At 56.3% G+C, this 22,965-nt stretch overlaps 1 protein-coding gene across 1 annotated transcript in view; it reads right to left on the reverse strand.

Annotated features, from left to right (window-relative positions):
• The window catches only part of itih6 (inter-alpha-trypsin inhibitor heavy chain family member 6), a 67,126-nt gene that overhangs the window by 23,149 nt on the left and 21,012 nt on the right, over positions 1 to 22,965 (reverse strand). Inside the window, exons 8-12 of the mRNA XM_068024302.1 lie at positions 13,515 to 13,625; positions 7,435 to 7,682; positions 6,866 to 7,035; positions 4,284 to 4,400; positions 556 to 727 (exon numbers count right to left, since the gene is read on the reverse strand). Of these exons, the coding sequence (XP_067880403.1) occupies positions 556 to 727; positions 4,284 to 4,400; positions 6,866 to 7,035; positions 7,435 to 7,682; positions 13,515 to 13,625 (818 nt within the window). The remainder of the gene's footprint in view (positions 1 to 555; positions 728 to 4,283; positions 4,401 to 6,865; positions 7,036 to 7,434; positions 7,683 to 13,514; positions 13,626 to 22,965) is intronic.

Raw genomic sequence — 22,965 nt, forward strand, 5'->3', positions numbered from 1 at the left:
TACGGGGCTCGAGTCTCTGGAGTGGGGGCTCGAACCCCACGACCTTCTGTGACATGCCTGACACTTCAGTGCAGTACTGAGGGAGCGCCGCACTGTCGGAGGAGCCATCTTTCAGGTTGTGGTGGACGTAAAAGATCCCACAGCCACTGTCGGAAGAAGAGCGTGGGGGGGGGGGGGGGTGGGGAGTGGGGGGGGGAGAGTTATCCCCGATATCCCGCGGTTGATATTTATCCCTCAACCAAACATGAGTTTAAAAAAAAAAACACGGATCGGGTCGTGAATCAGTCTTAGGTTGTGGGATCTTGCTGTGCGTAGATTTGCTGCCCGGTTTTCTGTTACAGCAGTGACTTCTGAAATGGACACATGTGGATATTGGGTGCGGGCAGCATCCGCCTTGGCTGTGATCCTCTGCACCCCATGGTCGAACAGCCAGCTCACACTCACTGCCTAGAGTCGGCACCCACTGCCCTGTTGCCTAATAAGGAGTCAGCAGCCATGCAGCTGAGCCCTTGGGTGGGGGGGGGTGGGGGTGAAGCCAATGGGGGAGTCACTTACATCCATCGGCCACCATTCTGTTGACGTATTCCTGGGCATTCTGGACGTTCTCTTTGGAGGCTCGAATCGAATGTTTGGGCTTCCAAACCTCAACGACGTCTGAGAAGGTGATGATATTGAAGTAGTCACCACTTCGGAGATCGCTCAGGATGGTGTTCATCGCCTCCTTTGTCTGCAAAGCAATTTTATTTGGAATTTGTACGATGGAGAAACTCCCTTCCGCCCTTTAGCCTGATGTCCCATCCTGTGCCTTCCTCCACGTCCCACGGCAATTGGCAAACAACTCGACACCCAACGACCCTCCAAACTCATGGGACCGGAGGACCCAGGCCTTGACTGCTGTGGATCAGTCGGGTCTCACTCTCGCTCTGAGTCTGAAGGTTGTGGGGTTCGAGCCCCCACTCCAGAGACTCGAGCCTCATAATCCAGGCCCGAAATTCCCCCGGGTGCCAGTACTGAGGGAGCGCCGCACTGCAGGAGGGTCAGTACTGAGGGAGCTCCGCACTGTCGGAGGGTCAGTACTGAGGGAGTACCGCGCTGTCGGAGGGTCAGTACTGAGGGAGCGCCGCACTGTAGGAGGGTCAGTACCGAGGGAGCGCCGCACTGTCGAGAGGGTCAGTACTGAGGGAGCGCTGCACTGTAGGAGGGTCAGTACCGAGGGAGCGCCGCACTGTCGAGAGGGTCAGTACTGAGGGAGTACCGCGCTGTCGGAGGGTCAGTACTGAGGGAGCGTCGCACTGTCGGTGGGTCAGTACTGAGGGAGCGCCGCACTGTCGGTGGGTCAGTACTGAGGGAGCGCCGCGCTGTCGAGAGGGTCAGTACTGAGGGAGCGCTGCACTGTCGGAGGGTCAGTACCGAGGGAGCGCCGCGTTGTCGCAGGGTCAGTACCGAGGGAGCGCCGCACTGCCGGAGGGTCAGTACTGAGGGAGTGCTGCGCTGTCGCAGGGTCAGTATTGAGGGAGCACCGCGCTGTCGGAGGGTCAGTACTGAAGGAGCACCGCGCTGTCGCAGTGTCAGTACCGAGGGAGCGCCGCACTGCCGGAGGGTCAGTACTGAGGGAGTGCTGCGCTGTCGCAGGGTCAGTATTGAGGGAGCACCGCACTGTCGGAGGGTCAGTACTGAGGGAGCGCCGCACTGTCGGAGGGTCAGTACTGAGGGAGCGCCGCACTGTCGGAGGGTCAGTATTGAGGGAGCGCCGCACTGTCAGGGGGTCAGTACTGAGGGAGCGCCGCACTGCTGGAGGGTCAGTACTGAGGGAGCGCCGCACTGTCGGAAGGTCAGTACTGAGGGAGCTCCGCACTGTCGGAGGGTCAGTACCAAGGGAGCACCGCGCTGTCGCAGGGTCAGTACTGAGGGAGCGCCGCACTGTTGGAGGGTCAGTACTGAGGGAGCGCCGCACTGTCGGAGGATCAGTACTGAGGGAGCTCCGCACTGTCGGAGGGTCAGTACTGAGGGAGCACCGCACTGTCGGAGGGTCAGTACTGAGGGAGCGCCGCACTGTCGGAGGGTCAGTACTGAGGGAGCGCCGCGCTGTCGAGAGGGTCAGTACTGAGGGAGCGCTGCACTGTCGGAGGGTCAGTACCGAGGGAGCGCCGCGTTGTCGCAGGGTCAGTACCGAGGGAGCGCCGCACTGCCGGAGGGTCAGTACTGAGGGAGTGCTGCGCTGTCGCAGGGTCAGTATTGAGGGAGCACCGCGCTGTCGGAGGGTCAGTACTGAAGGAGCACCGCGCTGTCGCAGTGTCAGTACCGAGGGAGCGCCGCACTGCCGGAGGGTCAGTACTGAGGGAGTGCTGCGCTGTCGCAGGGTCAGTATTGAGGGAGCACCGCACTGTCGGAGGGTCAGTACTGAGGGAGCGCCGCACTGTCGGAGGGTCAGTACTGAGGGAGCGCCGCACTGTCGGAGGGTCAGTATTGAGGGAGCGCCGCACTGTCAGGGGGTCAGTACTGAGGGAGCGCCGCACTGCTGGAGGGTCAGTACTGAGGGAGCGCCGCACTGTCGGAAGGTCAGTACTGAGGGAGCTCCGCACTGTCGGAGGGTCAGTACCAAGGGAGCACCGCGCTGTCGCAGGGTCAGTACTGAGGGAGCGCCGCACTGTTGGAGGGTCAGTACTGAGGGAGCGCCGCACTGTCGGAGGATCAGTACTGAGGGAGCTCCGCACTGTCGGAGGGTCAGTACTGAGGGAGCACCGCACTGTCGGAGGGTCAGTACTGAGGGAGCGCCGCACTGTCGGAGGGTCAGTACTGAGGGAGCGCCGCACTGTCGGAGGGTCAGTACCGAGGGAGCGCCGCACTGTCGGAGGGTCAGTACTGAGGGAGCTGATGACACCCAGCTCTAACTCACCACCACCTCTCTCGACACCTCCACTCTCTCTAAACTATCAGACTGCTTCTCCGACATCCAGTACTGAATGAGGGGAAATTCCCTCCAGTTAAATATCGGGAAGACTGAAACCATTGTTTTCGGTCCCAGCTCCAAACTCCGTTCCCTCGCCCCCGACACCATCCCTCTCCCTGACAACTGTGTGAGGCTGAACCAGACCGTTCCCAATCTCTCGGTTATATTTGACCCCGAGATGAGCTTCCGACCGCGTATCCGCCCCATCACTAACTCTGCCTAGTTCCACCTCTGTAACATCGCCCATCTCCGCCCCTGCCTCAGCTCATCGGCTGCTGAAACCCTCATCCCTGCCTTCGTCACCTCCAGACCTGACTATTCCAACACACTCCCGGCTGGTCTCCCACATTCGACTCTCTGTAAACTCGAGGTCATCCAAAACTCTGCTGCCCCCGTGTCCTAACTCGCACCGAGTCCCGTTCACCCGTCACCCACTCACTGACCTACACTGTCTCCCAATCAAACAATACCTCAATTTTAAAATTCTCATCCTCGTGTTCAAATCCCTCCATGGACCTGACCCCCCTCCCTATCTCTGTAACCTCCTCCAGCCCCTACAACCCTCCTTATCTCTGTAACCTCCTCCAGTCCCTACAACCATCCCGATCTCTGTAACCTTCTCCAGCCCCTACAACCCTCCCTATCTCTGTAACCTCCTCCAGCCCCTACAACCCTCCCTATCTCTGTAACCTCCTCCAGCCCCTACAACCCTCCCTATCTCTGTAACCTCCTCCAGCCCCTACAACCCTCCCCATCTCTGTAACCTCCTCCAGCCCCCATAACCCTCCCCATCTCAGTAACCTTCTCCAGCCCCTACAACGCTCCCCATCTCTGTAACCTCCTCCAGCCCCCATAACCCTCCCCATCTCAGTAACCTCCTCCAGCCCCTACAACCCTCCCTATCTCTGTAACCTCCTCCAGCCCCGAACAACCCTCCCTATCTCTGTAACCTCCTCCAGCCCCTACAACCCTCCCTATCTCTCCGCTCCTCCAATTCCGGCCTCTTGACCATCCCCCGATTCCCATCGCTCCACCATTGGTGGCCGTGCCTTCAGCTGCCTGGGGCCCTAAGCTCTGGAATTCCCTCCCTGAACCTCACCGCCTCTCTCTCTCCTCCTTTAAGACGCTGCTTAAAAACCGACCTCTTTGACCGAGCTTTTGGTCGCCCGTCCCTAATATCTCCTGATGTGGCTCGGGGTTGAATTTTGTATGAGAACGCTCCTGTGAAGGGCCTCGGGATTATTTACAATGTTAAAGGGGCTATGTATATATATATATATATAAATGCTGCTTTTGTTTAAATGATTTGGCAGAAATCTCTCTCGAGGTGTACTTGTCTGATCTTTGTCCCAATCATGGATGAGCTAACGTCAATGACAAAGATGACATTCTTGGCAACAACAGGCAAACTTCTTGGAGCAAAGTAATGAACAAAGTAGCCATTGAAGCTCTGAGGAGAGAAGGAGAGAGGGACGTTCATTAGCTCTTTGATATATAGGAAACAGTACAGAATTAGACATTTATGCTCTTTTGGAATGGTCGAGCAGGGCGAAAGGGCCGAATGGCCTACTCCACCTCCTATTTTCCATGTTTCTATATTGACCGGTTAAATAATGATTATCTACATGGTGAGTCATCAGTGATTACGTGGGTCTCACTCTCTTGTTTAGGGGTCACAAAGCCGTGACCTTGAGCCCCCAATCCAGAAACCCGAGCCCCATAATCCAGGCCCAACCCTCCCGCAGTTGCAGAGGGAGCGCCGCACTGTCGGAGGGTCAGTACTGAGGGAGCGCCGCACTGTCGGAGGGTCAGTACTGAGGGAGCGCCGCACTGTCGGAGGGTCAGTACTGAGGGAGCGCCGCACTGTCGGAGGGTCAGTACTGAGGGAGCGCCGCACTGTCGGAGGGTCAGTACTGAGGGAGCGCCGCACTGTCGGAGGGTCAGTACTGAGGGAGCGCCGCACTGTCGGAGGGTCAGTACTGAGGGAGCGCCGCACTGTCGGAGGGTCAGTACTGAGGGAGCGTCGCACTGTCGGAGGGTCAGTACCGAGGGAGCGCCGCACTGTCGGAGGGTCAGCACCGAGGGAGCTCCGCACTGTCGAAGGGTCAGTACTGAGGGAGCGCCGCACTGTCGGAGGGTCAGTACTGAGGGAGCTCCGCACTGTCGGAGGGTCAGTGCTGAGGGAGCGCCGCACTGTCGGAGGGTCAGCACCGAGGGAGCTCCGCACTGTCGGAGGGTCAGTACTATGGGAGCGCCGCACTGTCGGAGGGTCAGCACCGAGGGAGCTCCGCACTGTCGGAGGGTCAGCACCGAGGGAGCTCCGCACTGTCGGAGGGTCAGTACCGAGGGAGTGCCGCTCTGTCGGAGGGTCAGTACTGAGGGAGCGCCGCACTGTCGGAGGGTCAGTACTGAGGGAGTGCCGCTCTGTCGGAGGGTCAGTACTGAGGGAGCGCCGCACTGTCGGAGGGTCAGTACTGAGGGAGCGCCGCACTGTCGGAGGGTCAGTACTGAGGGAGTGCCGCTCTGTCGGAGGGTCAGTACTGAGGGAGCGCCGCACTGTCGGAGGGTCAGTACTGAGGGAGCGCCGCACTGTCGGAGGGTCAGTACTGAGGGAGCGCCGCTCTGTCGGAGGGTCAGTACTGAGGGAGTGCCGCACTGTCGGAGGGTCAGTACTGGTGAATCTGTGCTGCACCATTTCCGAGGCTGATATATCCTCCCTAAACGGGGCCTAGAACTGTACACAGTTACTCAGATGGGGTCTAGCCAAGGCTCTATTTATTTTATTTTAAAACCAAGAGCTGTTTGTCTGAAACCCGATTGAAGTTTTTTTTTCCTGACTCTTTACTGTTGCACGTGGGAGGGGACCGAGTGGGCCGTGACCTCCAGCTAGTACTGACGATTGTGTAACGGGGATGGAGTGTGTCGGAAAACAGGATGCTGGCACGATGCCAAGGCTGGGAGTGCAGACTCGCCCCGAGGTAGCGGAGACAGGGCAGGCTCCATTTCATACCAGCTTCAAAGCTTGGGCCCCTGGCCAAAAGACCTGCCACAGCAGGAGGAGTATTTCCTGCAAATAATCCTCCCAGCCACAATGTGCTCTTTCATTTCAGCAGTATATGAGGAGGGAAGTATTTCTGAACACCTCACCTCCCTGTCTGCCTGAAACCCCACCGCCTCTCACGCCAGTCCATAGTCCATGAGTGAGCCCGGACGGAGAGAGTGTGGGCCAGGCTGATCGACCATGGGGGGCTGTCATAGCTGAGTCCAATCCTGAACGAAGGGAAAACACACACACACACACACTGAGACACCTTGGGCCGATATATCAGCCTTGGAGTGGGTGCAGTCCAGATTCACCAGAACAATCCCGGGGCTAAAAGGGTTAACCTGCGAGGACGGGTTGCACAGACTGGGCTTGTATTCCCCCCCGAGTGTAGAAGATTAAGGGGGTGATCTAAATCGAGAGGTTTAGGATGATTAAAGGATTCGATCGGGTCGATAGGGAGAAACTACTTCCTCTGGTGGGGGCTTGGTCTCCTCCTGTTCCTGTGTGACAGGCTCGAGAGGGGCGGAATGGCCTCCTCCTGTTCCTGTGTGACAGGCTCGAGAGGGGCTGAATGGGCCTCCTCCTGTTCCTGTGTGACAGGCTCGAGGAGGGGCTCAATGGGCCTCCTCCTGTTCCTGTGTGACAGGCTTGAGAGGGGCTGAATGGGCCTCCTCCTGTTCCTGTGTGACAGGCTCGATGGGCGGAATGGCCTCCTCCTCTTCCTGTGGTTCCAGCCCATTCACAATTAGAATTGTGAGAAGTCTTCACCAGTTCCCAAAGTAAGGTGTAGCTCCCCAGCCCTCCCTCCCCTTCGCCCCCCGCACCCTCCCCTCCCTCGATCCCCTCCCCCCGCTCCCCTCTCCACTCACCTGCACGTCCCCAATTAGATCGGACATGTGGACGTCATACTGAACCACGAAGTCTCCCGAAATGCCTTGGTCGGAGTACTGGGCCTGCTGCTCCGGGCTCGGGGTGAACCTGACCCGGGCACAGGTCAGAGTTCGCTCGACGGTGGCGGAGTCCAGGACATCCTGAGTTCCTGCGGGAAGCCGGAGGGAGACGGGAGAGCGTTCGTTCAGGGTCAGCTCTCATAAGGTGCCCCGATCTCGTCCCCCCCCCCCCCCCCACTACAGAGAGACGGTCCACCCCCTCCCACCCGCTGTTTCAGGCGATCGAACCACCCCCCAGCCCCTCCAATAGGGAAACCGCCCGCACAATGCCGTCAACAGAGACACCCGGCCGCCATTTTGGGTTGGATGCCGGTCGGAGCCCACGTTGAACATAACCCCAGGCCCAGCTGAGCCTCACGCTCTGTCAATGCGGCCTGCAAGGGCAAGCGTGCAGGAGGCCTGAGGCCTGGGCGAGGTCAAAGGTCAAACCCTTCATCCCCTTTCCCCCCCACTCCACCCCACCATTGCGCACGATCTTTCCTCCTCACCTTTCAGTTTGTTGTTCAGCAGTTTGCTGGTCCTGAGAGGCAGCACCTTGACGTACTCGATGCCGGTCCGCTCCGAGATGACCACCTCGACCGTCAGGTTCCGCACCACCTGCCTGGGCCTCAGGCTGACCGCCAGCTCGTACCGGCCCAGCCGCCGCTGCAGCAGCTCCTCGTAGGTCAGCGCCACGTCCAGGCGGCCCCGGGCTGCCACGTTCACCGCCACGCGGAACCTCTCCGTCTCGCGGCCCCTGCGACGGACACACACACGAGCCTTCAGCCCCGACCCTCGCCGCGCGCGCCGAGCATCGGCCCATCGCAGCGCCCGTGTTAACTCAGCGAGCCCCACCGGCTTTATTGCCTGACGCCTCGTTGCTCCTTGAAAGGGTGCTGGCCTGCGGAGAGGGTCCGCGAACCACTCACCCCGGCCTTTGGCCGCTCCAGACCCGATGCTCTCCTGACCAGCCTGCCAACACCCACCATCCATAAACTTCACCTCATCGGACATTGCTGCCCTCGTGCCCTAACTCGCACCAAGTCCCGTTCACCCATCACCCCACCTTGTGCTCGCTGACCTACACTGGCTCCCAGTCCGGCAACGCCTCCATTTTATAATGTTTATCCTCATTTTCAAATCCCTCCATGGCCCCTCACCCGCCTCCCTATCACTGAAACCTCCTCCAGACCCTACAACCCTACCTATCTCTGCAACCTCCTCCAGACCCTACAACCCTCCCTATCTCTGTAAACCCCTCCAGCCCCTCACCCCCCCTCCCTATCTCTGTAACCTCCTCCAGCCCCTACAACCCTCCCTATCTCTGTAACCTCCTCCAGACCCTACAACCTTCCTTATCTCTGTAACCTCCTCCAGACCCTACAACCTTCCTTATCTCTGTAACCTCCTCCAGCACCGACAACCCTCCCTATCACTGAAACCTCCTCCAGACCCTACAACCCTCCCTATCTCTGTAACCTCCTCCAGACCCTACTACCCTCCCTATCTCTGTAACCTCCTCCAGACACTACAACCCTCCCTATCTCTGTAACCTCCTCCAGCCCCTACAACCCTCCCTATCTCTGTAACCTCCTCCAGCCGCTACAACCCTCCCTATCTTTGTAACCTCCTCCAACCCCGACAACCCTACCGATCTCCATAAACCCCTCCAAACCTGACAACCCTCCCTATCTCTATAACCTCCTCCAGACCCTACAACCCTCCCTATCTCTGTAACCTCCTCCAACCCCTACAACCCTCTCTATCACTGAAACCTCCTCCAGCCTCTACAACACTACCTATCTCCATAAACCCCTCCAGACCCTACAACCCTCCTAATATCTGTAGCCTTCTCCAGCCCCTACAATCCTCCCTATCTCTGTAACCTCCTCCAGCCCCTACAACCCTCCCTATCTCTGTAACCTCCTCCAGCCCTGACAACCCTCCCTATCTCTGTAACCTCCTCCAGACCCTACTACCCTCCCTATCTCTGTAACCTCCTCCAGACACTATAACCCTCCCTATCTCTGTAACCTCCTCCAGCCCCTACAACCCTCCCTATCTCTATAACCTCCTTCAGCCCCTACAACCCTCCCTATCTTTGTAACCTCCTCCAACCCCTACAACCCTACCTATCTCCATAAACCCCTCCAGACCTGACAACCCTCCCTATCTCTATAACCTCCTCCAGACCCTACAACCCTCCCTATCTCTGTATCCTCCTACAGCCCCTACAATCCTCCCTATCTCTGTAACCTCCTCCAGCCCCTACAACCCTCCCTATCTCTGTAACCTCCTCCAGCCCCTACAACCTTCCCTATCTCTGTAACCTCCTCCAGCCCCTACAACCCTCCGAGATCTCTGCCCTCCTCCAATTCCGGCCTCTTGACCATCCCCCGATTCCCATCGCTCCACCATTGGCGGCCGTGCCTTCAGCTGCCTGGGGGCCCTAAGCTCTGGAATTCCCTCCCTAAACCTCTCCACCTCTCTCTCTCCTCCTTTTAGATGCTCCTTAACTCCGACCTCTTAGACCGAGCTTTTGGTCGCCTGTCCCTAATATCTCCTGATGTGGCTCGGGGTCAAATTCTGCCTGATTTACACTCCTGTGAAGCACCACGGGGATGATTTACGGCATTAAAGGTGCTATATAAATGTAAGGGGTTGTTGTTGGTATTTTGTTATTTTAATATAACCATTCAGCACATGTCAAAGGACAACATTTGTCCTTGTGGAACTCATTGGCCAGACTGAACAGGAACAGGAGGAGGCCATTCAGCCCCTCAAGCCTGTTCCATTATTCAATGAGATCATGGCTGATCATGTGACCTAACTCCATATTCCCACCTTTGCCCCAAATCCCTCAATACCTTTGGAAAACAAAAATCTATTAATCTCAGATTTAAAATTAACAATTGATCCAGCATCGATTGCCGTTTGCGGGAGAGAGTTCCAAACTTCTCCCACCCTTTGTGTATAGAAATGTTTCCTAATTTCACGCCTGAAAGGTCTGCCTCTCAGTTTTAGCCTCTGCCTCCCAGTCCTAGACTCCCTGACCAGCAGAAACAGTTTCTCTCTCTCTACCCTATCAGTTCCCCCAAATATCCTGAAACTGTCAATCAAATCACCCCTTAACCTTCTAAATTCCAGGGACTACAACCCGAGTTTGTGTAATCTCCCCTCGTAATTTAACCCTTGGAGACCCGGTATCATTCTGGAAAATCTCCACTGCCCTCCCTCCAAGACCAATACATCCTTCCCAAGGTGTGGTGCCCAGAACTGTTCACAATACTCCAGGTGTGGGTCTAACCAGGGCCATGAATCTCGAGTACTGGGCCCAGCTTTGGTCCTTTTGCACAGTGGCCTTAGAAAAGGTAGAGAGAAGAGTGATTCCCTCCAAAAGAAGGTCACGGAACTTGTTCTAGTTATCTGAGAGTAGCTTAGAATTAGAGGTGACCTGGCGCAGGGTCGGTACTGAGGGAGCGCCGCACTGTCGGAGGGTCTGTACTGAGGGAGCGCCGCACTGTCGGAGGGTCAGTACTGAGGGAGCGCCGCACTGTCGGAGGGTCAGTACTGAGGGAGTGCCGCACTGTCGGAGGGTCAGTACTGAGGGAGTGCCGCACTGTCAGAGGGTCAGTACTGAGGGAGCGCCGCGCTGTCAGAGGGTTAGTACTGAGGGAGTGCCTCACTGTCGGAGGGTCAGTACTGAGGGAGCGCCGCACTGTCGGAGGGTCAGTACTGAGTGAGCGGCGCACTGTCAGAGGGTTAGTGCTGAGGGAGTGCCTCACTGTCGGAGGGTCAGTACTGAGGGAGCGCCGCACTGTCAGAGGGTCAGTACTGAGGGAGCGCCGCACTGCCAGAGGGTTAGTACTGAGGGAGTGCCGCACTGTCGGAGGGTCAGTACTGAGGGAGTGCCTCACTGTCAGAGGGTTAGTACTGAGGGAGTGCCTCACTGTCGGAGGGTCAGTACTGAGGGAGCGCCGCACTGTCGGAGGGTCAGTACTGAGGGAGCGCAGCACTGTCAGAGGGTTAGTACTGAGGGAGTGCCGCACTGTCGGAGGGTCAGTACTGAGGGAGCGCCGCGCTGTCGGAGGGTCAGTACTGAGGGAGCGCCGCGCTGTGGGAGGGTCAGTACTGAGGGAGTGCCTCACTGTCGGAGGGTCAGTACTGAGGGAGCGCCGCACTGTCGGAGTGTCAGTACTGAGGGAGCGCGGCGCTGTCGGAGGGTCAGTACTGAGGGAGCGCCGCGCTGTCGGAGGGTCAGTACTGAGGGAGTGCCGCGCTGTCAGAGGGTCAGTACTGAGGGAGCGCCGCACTGTCAGAGGGTCAGTACTGAGGGAACACCCCACTGTCGGAGGGTCAGTACTGAGGGAGCGCCGCACTGTCAGGGGGTCAGTGCTGAGGGAGCGCCGCGCTGTCGGAGGGTCAGTACTGAGGGAGCGCGCACTGTCAGAGGGTTAGTACTGAGGGAGTGCCTCACTGTCGGAGGGTCAGTACTGAGGGAGCGCGCACTGTCAGAGGGTTAGTACTGAGGGAGTGCCTCACTGTCGGAGGGTCAGTACTGAGGGAGCGCCGCGCTGTCGGAGGGTCAGTACTGAGGGAGCGCCGCACTGTCGGAGGGTGAGTACTGAGGGAGTGCCTCACTGTCGGAGGGTCAGTACTGAGGGAGCGCCGCACTGTCGGAGGGTCAGTACTGAGGGAGTTCCTCACTGTCGGAGGGTCAGTACTGAGGGAGCGCCGCACTGTCGGAGGGTTAGTACTGAGGGAGTGCCTCACTGTCGGAGGGTCAGTACTGAGGGAGTGCCGCACTGTCGGAGGGTCAGTACTGAGGGAGCGCCGCGCTGTCGGAGGGTCAGTACTGAGGGAGCGCCGCACTGTCAGAGGGTCAGTACTGAGGGAGCGCCGCACTGTCGGAGGGTCAGTATTGAGGGAGCGCCGCACTGTTGGAGGGTCAGTACTGAGGAAGCGCCGCGCTGTCGGAGGGTCAGTACTGAGGGAGCGCCGCGCTGTCGGAGGGTCAGTACTGAGGGAGCGCCGCGCTGTCGGAGGGTCAGTACTGAGGGAGCACCGCACTGTCGGAGGGTCAGTACTGAGGGAGAACCGCACTGTCGGAGGGTCAGTACTGAGGGAGCGCCGCGCTGTCGGAGGGTCAGTACTGAGCGAGCGCCGCGTTGTCGGAGGGTCAGTACTGAGGGAGCGCCGCGCTGTCGGAGGGTCAGTACTGAGGGAGCGCCGCACTGTCGGAGGGTCAGTACTGAGGGAGCACCGCACTGTCGGAGGGTCAGTACTGAGGGAGTGCCTCACTGTCGAAGGGTCAGGACTGAGGGAGTGCCGCACTGTCGGAGGGTCGGTACTGAGGGAGCGCCGCACTGTCAGAGGGTCAGTACTGAGGGAGCACCGCACTGTCGGAGGGTCAGTACTGAGGGAGTGCCGCAGTGCCGGAGGGTCAGTACTGAGGGAGAGCCGCACTGTCGGAGGGTCAGTACTGAGCGAGCGCCGCGTTGTCGGAGGGTCAGTACTGAGGGAGCGCCGCGCTGTCGGAGGGTCAGTACTGAGGGAGCGCCGCACTGTCGGAGGGTCAGTACTGAGGGAGCACCGCACTGTCGGAGGGTCAGTACTGAGGGAGTGCCTCACTGTCGAAGGGTCAGGACTGAGGGAGTGCCGCACTGTCGGAGGGTCAGTACAGAGGGAGCGCCGCACTGTCGGAGGGTCAGTACTGAGGGAGCACCGCACTGTCGGAGGGTCAGTACTGAGGGAGTGCCTCACTGTCGGAGGGTCAGTACTGAGGGAGTGCCGCACTGTCGGAGGGTCAGTACAGAGGGAGCGCCGCACTGTCGGAGGGTCAGTACAGAGGGAGCGCCGCACTGTCGGAGGGTCAGTACTGAGGGAGCACCGCACTGTCGGAGGGTCAGTACTGAGGGAGCACCGCACTGTCGGAGGGTCGGTACTGAGGGAGTGCCTCACTGTCGGAGGGTCAGTACTGAGGGAGTGCCTCACTGTCGGAGGGTCAGTACTGAGGGAGCGCCGCACTGTCGGAGGGTCAGTACTGAGGGAGTGCCTCACTGTCGGAGGGTCGGTACTGAGGGAGTGCCTCACTGTCGGAGGGTCAGTACTGAGGGAGTGCCTCACTGTCGGAGGGTCGGTACTGAGGGAGTGCCTCACTGTCGGAGGGTCAGTACTGAGGGAGCGCCGCATCGTGGAGAAGCAGCATGAAACCCGCTGCCCTCGTCAGACCCTCAAGTGGGTGTAAATGATCCCACGGCCACTATTGGATGAAGAGCGGGGCAGGGAGTGGTGAGGGAGTTGTCCCCAGTGTCCGGGGCTGCGATTCATCCCTGAACCAACATCACTAAAAAAACAGATGATCTGGGTCATTCTCACATTGCTGTTTGTGGGATCTTGCTGTGCGCAAATTGGCCGCGCCCCGCCCCCCCCCCCCCCCACGCCCCACCCTCACTTTCCTGCATTACAACAGTGAGCACGCTTCAATGGGTGTCAAGCACTTTGGGAGGTCCTGAGGAGGCGAAAGGTGCTACAGAAATGCAGACCCACCCCGCCCGTGCCCACCCCGCACCCCCGGGCAGCCGGTTACCTGGTGGCCACGTGTGCGGCTGTCTGGCCCCTCCGCCGTGCCGCATCGTACACTTGCTGGGCCTTCTCTTTCTCCTTCACCTCCGCCGGATAAACCTTGTCATCGACCGTTCTGTCAATGGAAGTGTTGGGAAAGAGGGAGGGAGGAAGAGAGGTGGGGGTGGGTGATATTTAAAAACAAATTGCATTGGAGGTTACTCCGCCTGCGTGCAGACCCCCGTCCTCAAATCTGGGTCAAAAATCAGTAACCCCTCTCCCCTCAGCGCCCTGTGTTACTGACTGTATCTCGACTGATGTTAATCCAGCTCCCTCACACTGTCACTCAGTAACCCCTCTCCCCCCAGCACCCTGTGTTACTGATTGTATCTCGACTGATGTTAATCCAGCTCCCTCACACTGTCACTCAGTAACCCCTCTCCCCCCAGCACCCTGTGTTACTGATTGTATCTCGACTGATGTTAATCCAGCTCCCTCACACTGTCACTCAGTAACCCCTCTCCCCCCAGTGTCCTGTGTTACTGACTGTATCTCTACTGATGTTAATCCAGCTCCCTCACACTGTCACTCAGTAACCCCTCTCCCCCCAGCGCCCTGTGTTACTGTCTGTATCTCTACTGATGTTAATCCAGCTCCCTCACCCTGTCACTCAGTAACCCCTCTCCCCCCAGCGCCCTGTGTAACTGACTGTATCTCTACTGATGTTAATCCAGCTCCCTCACACTGTCACTCAGTAACCCCTCTCCCCCCAGCGCCCTGAGTTACTGACTGTATCTCTCCTGATGTTAATCCAGCTCCCTCACACTGTCACTCAGTAACCCCTCTCCCCCCAGCACCCTGTGTTACTGACTGTATCTCTACTGATGTTAATCCAGCTCCCTCACACTGTCACTCAGTAACCCCTCTCCCCCCAGCACCCTGTGTTACTGACTGTATCTCTACTGATGTTGATTCAGCTCCCTCACACTGTCACTCAGTAACCCCTCTCCCCCCAGCGCCCTGTGTTACTGTCTGTATCTCTACTAATGTTAATCCAGCTCCCTCACACTGTCACTCAGTAACCCCTCTCCCCCCAGCGCCCTGTGTTACTGTCTGTATCTCTACTGATGTTAATCCAGCTCCCTCACACTGTCACTCAGTAACCCCTCTCCCCCCAGCGCCCTGTGTTACTGACTGTATCTCTACTGATGTTAATCCAGCTCCCTCACACTGTCACTCAGTAACCTCTCTCCCCCCAGTGTCCTGTGTTAATGACTGTTTCTCTACTGATGTTAATCCAGCTCCCTCACACTGTCTCTCAGTAACCCCTCTCCCCCCAGTGCCCTGTGTTACTGACTGTATCTCTACTGAAGTTAATCCAGCTCCCTCACACTGTCACTCAGTAACCCCTCTCCCCCCAGTGCCCTGTGTTACTGACTGTATCTCTACTGATGTTAATCCAGCTCCCTCACACTGTCACTCAGTAACCCCTCTCCCCCCAGCGCCCTGTGTTACTGACTGTATCTCTACTGATGTTAATCCAGCTCCCTCACACTGTCACTCAGTAACCCCTCTCCCCCAGCGCCCTGTGTTACTGTCTGTATCTCTACTGATGTTAATCCATCTCCCTCACACTGTCTCTCAGTAACCTCTCTCCCCCCAGTGTCCTGTGTTAATGACTGTTTCTCGACTGATGTTAATCCAGCTCCCTCACACTGTCACTCAGTAACCCCTCTCCCCCCAGCGCCCTGTGTTACTGACTGTATCTCTACTGATGTTAATCCAGCTCCCTCACACTGTCACTCAGTAACCCCTCTCCCCCCAGCACCCTATGTTACTGACTGTATCTCTACTGATGTTAATCCAGCTCCCTCACACTGTCACTCAGTAACCCCTCTCCCCTCAGCGCCCTGTGTGTCTGACTGTATCTCTACTGATGTTAATCCAGCTCCCTCACACTGTCACTCAGTATCCCCTCTCCCCCCAGCACCCTGTGTTACTGACTATATCTCTACTGATGTTAATCCAGCTCCCTCACACTGTCACTCAGTAACCACTCTCCCCCAGCGCCCTGTGTTACTGACTGTATCTCTACTGATGTTAATCCAGCTCCCTCACACTGTCACTCAGTAACCCCTCTCCCCCCAGCGCCCTGTGTTACTGACTGTATCTCTACTGATGTTAATCCAGCTCCCTCACACTGTCACTCAGTAACCCCTCTCCCCGCAGCGCCCTGAGTTACTGACTGTATCTCTACTGATGTTAATCCAGCTCCCTCACACTGTCACTCAGTAACCCCTCTCCCCCCAGCACCCTGTGTTACTGATTGTATCTCGACTGATGTTAATCCAGCTCCCTCACACTGTCACTCAGTAACCCCTCTCCCCCCAGCGCCCTGTGTTACTGTCTGTATCTCTACTGATGTTAATCCAGCTCCCTCACCCTGTCACTCAGTAACCCCTCTCCCCCCAGCGCCCTGTGTTACTGACTGTATCTCTACTGATGTTAATCCAGCTCCCTCACACTGTCACTCAGTAACCCCTCTCCCCCCAGCACCCTGTGTTACTGATTGTATCTCGACTGATGTTAATCCAGCTCCCTCACACTGTCACTCAGTAACCCCTCTCCCCCCAGCGCCCTGTGTTACTGTCTGTATCTCTACTGATGTTAATCCAGCTCCCTCACCCTGTCACTCAGTAACCCCTCTCCCCCCAGCGCCCTGTGTTACTGACTGTATCTCTACTGATGTTAATCCAGCTCCCTCACACTGTCACTCAGTAACCCCTCTCCCCCCAGCGCCCTGAGTTACTGACTGTATCTCTCCTGATGTTAATCCAGCTCCCTCACACTGTCACTCAGTAACCCCTCTCCCCCCAGCACCCTGTGTTACTGACTGTATCTCGACTGATGTTAATCCAGCTCCCTCACACTGTCACTCAGTAACCCCTCTCCCCCCAGCGCCCTGTGTTACTGTCTGTATCTCTACTGATGTTAATCCAGCTCCCTCACCCTGTCACTCAGTATCCCCTCTCCCCCCAGCGCCCTGTGTTACTGACTGTATCTCTACTGATGTTAATCCAGCTCCCTCACACTGTCACTCAGTAACCCCTCTCCCCCCAGCGCCCTGTGTTACTGACTGTATCTCTCCTGATGTTAATCCAGCTCCCTCACACTGTCACTCAGTAACCACTCTCCCCCAGCGCCCTGTGTTACTGACTGTATCTCTACTGATGTTAATCCAGCTCCCTCACACTGTCACTCAGTAACCCCTCTCCCCCAGCGCCCTGTGTTACTGTCTGTATCTCTACTGATGTTAATCCAGCTCCCTCACACTGTCACTCAGTAACCCCTCTCCCCCCAGCGCCCGGTGTTACTGACTGTATCTCTACTGATGTTAATCCAGCTCCCTCAGACTGTCACTCAGTAACCCCTCTCCCCCCAGCGCCCTGTGTTACTGACTGTATCTCTACTGATGTTAATCCAGCTCCCTCACACTGTCACTCAGTAACCCCTCTCCCCCCAGCGCCCTGTGTTACTGACTGTATCTCTACTGATGTTAATCCAGCTCCCTCACACTGTCACTCAGTAACCCCTCTCCCCCCAGCGCCCTGTGTTACTGACTGTATCTCTACTGATGTTAATCCAGCTCCCTCACACTGTCACTCAGTAACCCCTCTCCCCCCAGCGCCCTGTGTTACTGACTGTATCTCTACTGATGTTAATCCAGCTCCCTCACACTGTCACTCAGTAAACCCTCTCCCCCCAGCGCCCTGTGTTACTGACTGTATCTCTACTGATGTTAATCCAGCTCCCTCACACTGTCTCTCAGTAACCCCTCTCCCCCCAGCGCCCTGTGTTACTGACTGTATCTCTACTGATGTTAATCCAGCTCCCTCACACTGTCACTCAGTAACCCCTCTCCCCCCAGCGCCCTGTGTTACTGACTGTATCTCTACTGATGTTAATCCATCTCCCTCACACTGTCTCTCAGTAACCCCTCTCCCCCCAGCACCCTGTGTTACTGACTGTATCTCTACTGATGTTAATCCATCTCCCTCACACTGTCTCTCAGTAACCTCTCTCCCCCCAGTGTCCTGTGTTAATGACTGTTTCTCTACTGATGTTAATCCAGCTCCCTCACACTGTCACTCAGTAACCCCTCTCCCCCCAGCGCCCTGTGTTACTGAGTGTATCTCTACTGATGTTAATCCAGCTCCCTCACACTGTCACTCAGTAACCCCTCTCCCCCCAGCGCCCTGTGTTACTGACTGTATCTCTACTGATGTTAATCCAGCTCCCTCACACTGTCACTCAGTAACCCCTCTCCCCCCAGCGCCCTGTGTTACTGACTGTATCTCTACTGATGTTAATCCAGCTCCCTCACACTGTCACTCAGTAACCCCTCTCCCCCCAGCGCCCTGTGTTACTGACTGTATCTCTACTGATGTTAATCCAGCTCCCTCACACTGTCACTCAGTATCCCCTCTCCCCCCAGCACCCTGTGTTACTGACTGTATCTCTACTGATGTTAATCCAGCTCCCTCACACTGTCACTCAGTAACCCCTCTCCCCCCAGCACCCTGTGTTACTGACTGTATCTCTACTGATGTTAATCCAGCTCCCTCACACTGTCACTCAGTAACCCCTCTCCCCTCAGCGCCCTGTGTTAGTTACTGTATCTCTGCTGATGTTAATCCAGCTCCCTCACACTGTCACTCAGTAACCCCTCTCCCCCCAGCGCCCTGTGTTACTGACTGTATCTCGACTGATGTTAATCCAGCTCCGTCACACTGTCACTCAGTAACCCCTCTCCCCCCAGCGCCCTGTGTTACTGTCTGTATCTCTACTGATGTTAATCCAGCTCCCTCACACTGTCACTCAGTAACCCCTCTCCCCCCAGCGCCCTGTGTTACTGTCTGTATCTCTACTGATGTTAATCCAGCTCCCTCACACTGTCACTCAGTAACCCCTCTCCCCCCAGCGCCCTGTGTTACTGTCTGTATCTCTACTGATGTTAATCCAGCTCCCTCACACTGTCACTCAGCAACCCCTCTCCCCCCAGCACCCTGTGTTACTGACTGTATCTCTACTGATGTTAATCCAGCTCCCTCACACTGTCACTCAGTAACCCCTCTCCCCCCAGCGCCCTGTGTTACTGACTGTATCTCGACTGATGTTAATCCAGCTCCCTCACACTGTCACTCAGTAACCCCTCTCCCCCCAGCGCCCTGTGTTACTGACTGTATCTCTCCTGATGTTAATCCAGCTCCCTCACACTGTCACTCAGTAACCACTCTACCCCAGCGCCCTGTGTTACTGACTGTATCTCTACTGATGTTAATCCAGCTCCCTCACACTGTCACTCAGTAACCCCTCTCCCCCCAGCGCCCTGTGTTACTGACTGTATCTCTACTGATGTTAATCCAGCTCCCTCACACTGTCACGCAGTAACCCCTCTCCCCCAGCGCCCTGTGTTACTGACTGTATCTCTACTGATGTTAATCCATCTCCGTCACACTGTCTCTCAGTAACCTCTCTCCCCCCAGTGTCCTGTGTTAATGACTGTTTCTCTACTGATGTTAATCCAGCTCCCTCACACTGTCACTCAGTAACCCCTCTCCCCCCAGCGCCCTGTGTTACTGACTGTATCTCGACTGATGTTAATCCAGCTCCCTCACACTGTCACTCAGTAACCCCTCTCCCCCCAGCGCCCTGTGTTACTGTCTGTATCTCTACTGATGTTAATCCAGCTCCCTCACACTGTCACTCAGTAACCCCTCTCCCCCCAGCGCCCTGTGTTACTGTCTGTATCTCTACTGATGTTAATCCAGCTCCCTCACACTGTCACTCAGCAACCCCTCTCCCCCCAGCACCCTGTGTTACTGACTGTATCTCTCCTGATGTTAATCCAGCTCCCTCACACTGTCACTCAGTAACCACTCTCCCCCAGCGCCCTGTGTTACTGACTGTATCTCTACTGATGTTAATCCAGCTCCCTCACACTGTCACTCAGTAACCCCTCTCCCCCCAGCGCCCTGTGTTACTGACTGTATCTCTACTGATGTTAATCCAGCTCCCTCACACTGTCACTCAGTAACCCCTCTCCCCCAGCGCCCTGTGTTACTGTCTGTATCTCTACTGATGTTAATCCATCTCCCTCACACTGTCTCTCAGTAACCCCTCTCCCCCCAGCACCCTGTGTTACTGACTGTATCTCTCCTGATGTTAATCCAGCTCCCTCACACTGTCACTCAGTAACCACTCTCCCCCAGCGCCCTGTGTTACTGACTGTATCTCTACTGATGTTAATCCAGCTCCCTCACACTGTCACTCAGTAACCCCTCTCCCCCCAGCGCCCTGTGTTACTGACTGTATCTCTACTGATGTTAATCCAGCTCCCTCACACTGTCACTCAGTAACCCCTCTCCCCCAGCGCCCTGTGTTACTGTCTGTATCTCTACTGATGTTAATCCATCTCCCTCACACTGTCTCTCAGTAACCTCTCTCCCCCCAGTGTCCTGTGTTAATGACTGTTTCTCTACTGATGTTAATCCAGCTCCCTCACACTGTCACTCAGTAACCCCTCTCCCCCCAGCGCCCTGTGTTACTGACTGTATCTCTACTGATGTTAATCCAGCTCCCTCACACTGTCACTCAGTAACCCCTCTCCCCCCAGCACCCTGTGTTACTGACTGTATCTCTACTGATGTTAATCCAGCTCCCTCACACTGTCACTCAGTAACCCCTCTCCCCTCAGCGCCCTGTGTGTCTGACTGTATCTCTACTGATGTTAATCCAGCTCCCTCACACTGTCACTCAGTAACCCCTCTCCCCCCAGCGCCCTGTGTTACTGACTGTATCTCTACTGATGTTAATCCAGCTCCCTCACACTGTCACTCAGTAACCCCTCTCCCCCCAGCGCCCTGTGTTACTGACTGTATCTCTACTGATGTTAATCCATCTCCCTCACACTGTCTCTCAGTAACCTCTCTCCCCCCAGTGTCCTGTGTTACTGACTGTATCTCTACTGATGTTAATCCAGCTCCCTCACACTGTCACTCAGTAACCCCTCTCCCCTCAGCGCCCTGTGTTACTTACTGTATCTCTGCTGATGTTAATCCAGCTCCCTCACACTGTCACTCAGTAACCCCTCTCCCCCCAGCGCCCTGTGTTACTGACTGTATCTCGACTGATGTTAATCCAGCTCCCTCACACTGTCACTCAGTAACCCCTCTCCCCCCAGCGCCCTGTGTTACTGTCTGTATCTCTACTGATGTTAATCCAGCTCCCTCACACTGTCACTCAGTAACCCCTCTCCCCCCAGCGCCCTGTGTTACTGTCTGTATCTCTACTGATGTTAATCCAGCTCCCTCGCACTGTCACTCAGTAACCCCTCTCCCCCCAGCGCCCTGTGTTACTGTCTGTATCTCTACTGATGTTAATCCAGCTCCCTCACACTGTCACTCAGCAACCCCTCTCCCCCCAGCACCCTGTGTTACTGACTGTATCTCTACTGATGTTAATCCAGCTCCCTCACACTGTCACTCAGTAACCCCTCTCCCCCCAGCGCCCTGTGTTACTGACTGTATCTCGACTGATGTTAATCCAGCTCCCTCACACTGTCACTCAGTAACCCCTCTCCCCCCAGCGCCCTGTGTTACTGACTGTATCTCTCCTGATGTTAATCCAGCTCCCTCACACTGTCACTCAGTAACCACTCTCCCCCAGCGCCCTGTGTTACTGACTGTATCTCTACTGATGTTAATCCAGCTCCCTCACACTGTCACTCAGTAACCCCTCTCCCCCCAGCGCCCTGTGTTACTGACTGTATCTCTACTGATGTTAATCCAGCTCCCTCACACTGTCACTCAGTAACCCCTCTCCCCCAGCGCCCTGTGTTACTGTCTGTATCTCTACTGATGTTAATCCATCTCCCTCACACTGTCTCTCAGTAACCTCTCTCCCCCCAGTGTCCTGTGTTAATGACTGTTTCTCTACTGATGTTAATCCAGCTCCCTCACACTGTCACTCAGTAACCCCTCTCCCCCCAGCGCCCTGTGTTACTGACTGTATCTCTACTGATGTTAATCCAGCTCCCTCACACTGTCACTCAGTATCCCCTCTCCCCCCAGCACCCTGTGTTACTGACTGTATCTCTACTGATGTTAATCCAGCTCCCTCACACTGTCACTCAGTAACCCCTCTCCCGTCAGCGCCCTGTGTTACTTACTGTATCTCTGCTGATGTTAATCCAGCTCCCTCACACTGTCACTCAGTAACCGCTCTCCCCCCAGCGCCCTGTGTTACTGACTGTATCTCTACTGATGTTAATCCAGCTCCCTCACACTGTCACTCAGTAACCCCTCTCCCCCCAGCGCCCTGTGTTACTGTCTGTATCTCTACTGATGTTAATCCAGCTCCCTCACACTGTCACTCAGTAACCCCTCTCCCCCCAGCGCCCTGTGTTACTGTCTGTATCTCTACTGATGTTAATCCAGCTCCCTCACACTGTCACTCAGTAACCCCTCTCCCCCCAGCGCCCTGTGTTACTGTCTGTATCTCTACTGATGTTAATCCAGCTCCCTCACACTGTCACTCAGTAACCCCTCTCCCCCCAGCGCCCTGTGTTACTGACTGTATCTCGACTGATGTTAATCCAGCTCCCTCACACTGTCACTCAGTAACCCCTCTCCCCCCAGCGCCCTGTGTTACTGACTGTATCTCTACTGATGTTAATCCAGCTCCCTCACACTGTCACTCAGTATCCCCTCTCCCCCCAGCACCCTGTGTTACTGACTGTATCTCTACTGATGTTAATCCTGCTCCCTCACACTGTCACTCAGTAACCCCTCTCCCCTCAGCGCCCTGTGTTACTTACTGTATCTCTGCTGATGTTAATCCAGCTCCCTCACACTGTCACTCAGTAACCCCTCTCCCCCCAGCGCCCTGTGTTACTGACTGTATCTCGACTGATGTTAATCCAGCTCCCTCACACTGTCACTCAGTAACCCCTCTCCCCCCAGCGCCCTGTGTTACTGTCTGTATCTCTACTGATGTTAATACAGCTCCCTCACACTGTCACTCAGTAACCCCTCTCCCCCCAGCGCCCTGTGTTACTGTCTGTATCTCTACTGATGTTAATCCAGCTCCCTCACACTGTCACTCAGTAACCCCTCTCCCCCCAGCGCCCTGTGTTACTGTCTGTATCTCTACTGATGTTAATCCAGCTCCCTCACACTGTCACTCAGTAACCCCTCTCCCCCCAGCGCCCTGTGTTACTGACTGTATCTCGACTGATGTTAATCCAGCTCCCTCACACTGTCACTCAGTAACCCCTCTCCCCCCAGCGCCCTGTGTTACTGACTGTATCTCTACTGATGTTAATCCAGCTCCCTCACACTGTCACTCAGTATCCCCTCTCCCCCCAGCACCCTGTGTTACTGACTGTATCTCTACTGATGTTAATCCAGCTCCCT

This window comes from Heterodontus francisci, chromosome 49 (genome assembly GCF_036365525.1).
Source record: "Heterodontus francisci isolate sHetFra1 chromosome 49, sHetFra1.hap1, whole genome shotgun sequence".
NCBI classification, from domain to species: domain Eukaryota; kingdom Metazoa; phylum Chordata; class Chondrichthyes; order Heterodontiformes; family Heterodontidae; genus Heterodontus; species Heterodontus francisci.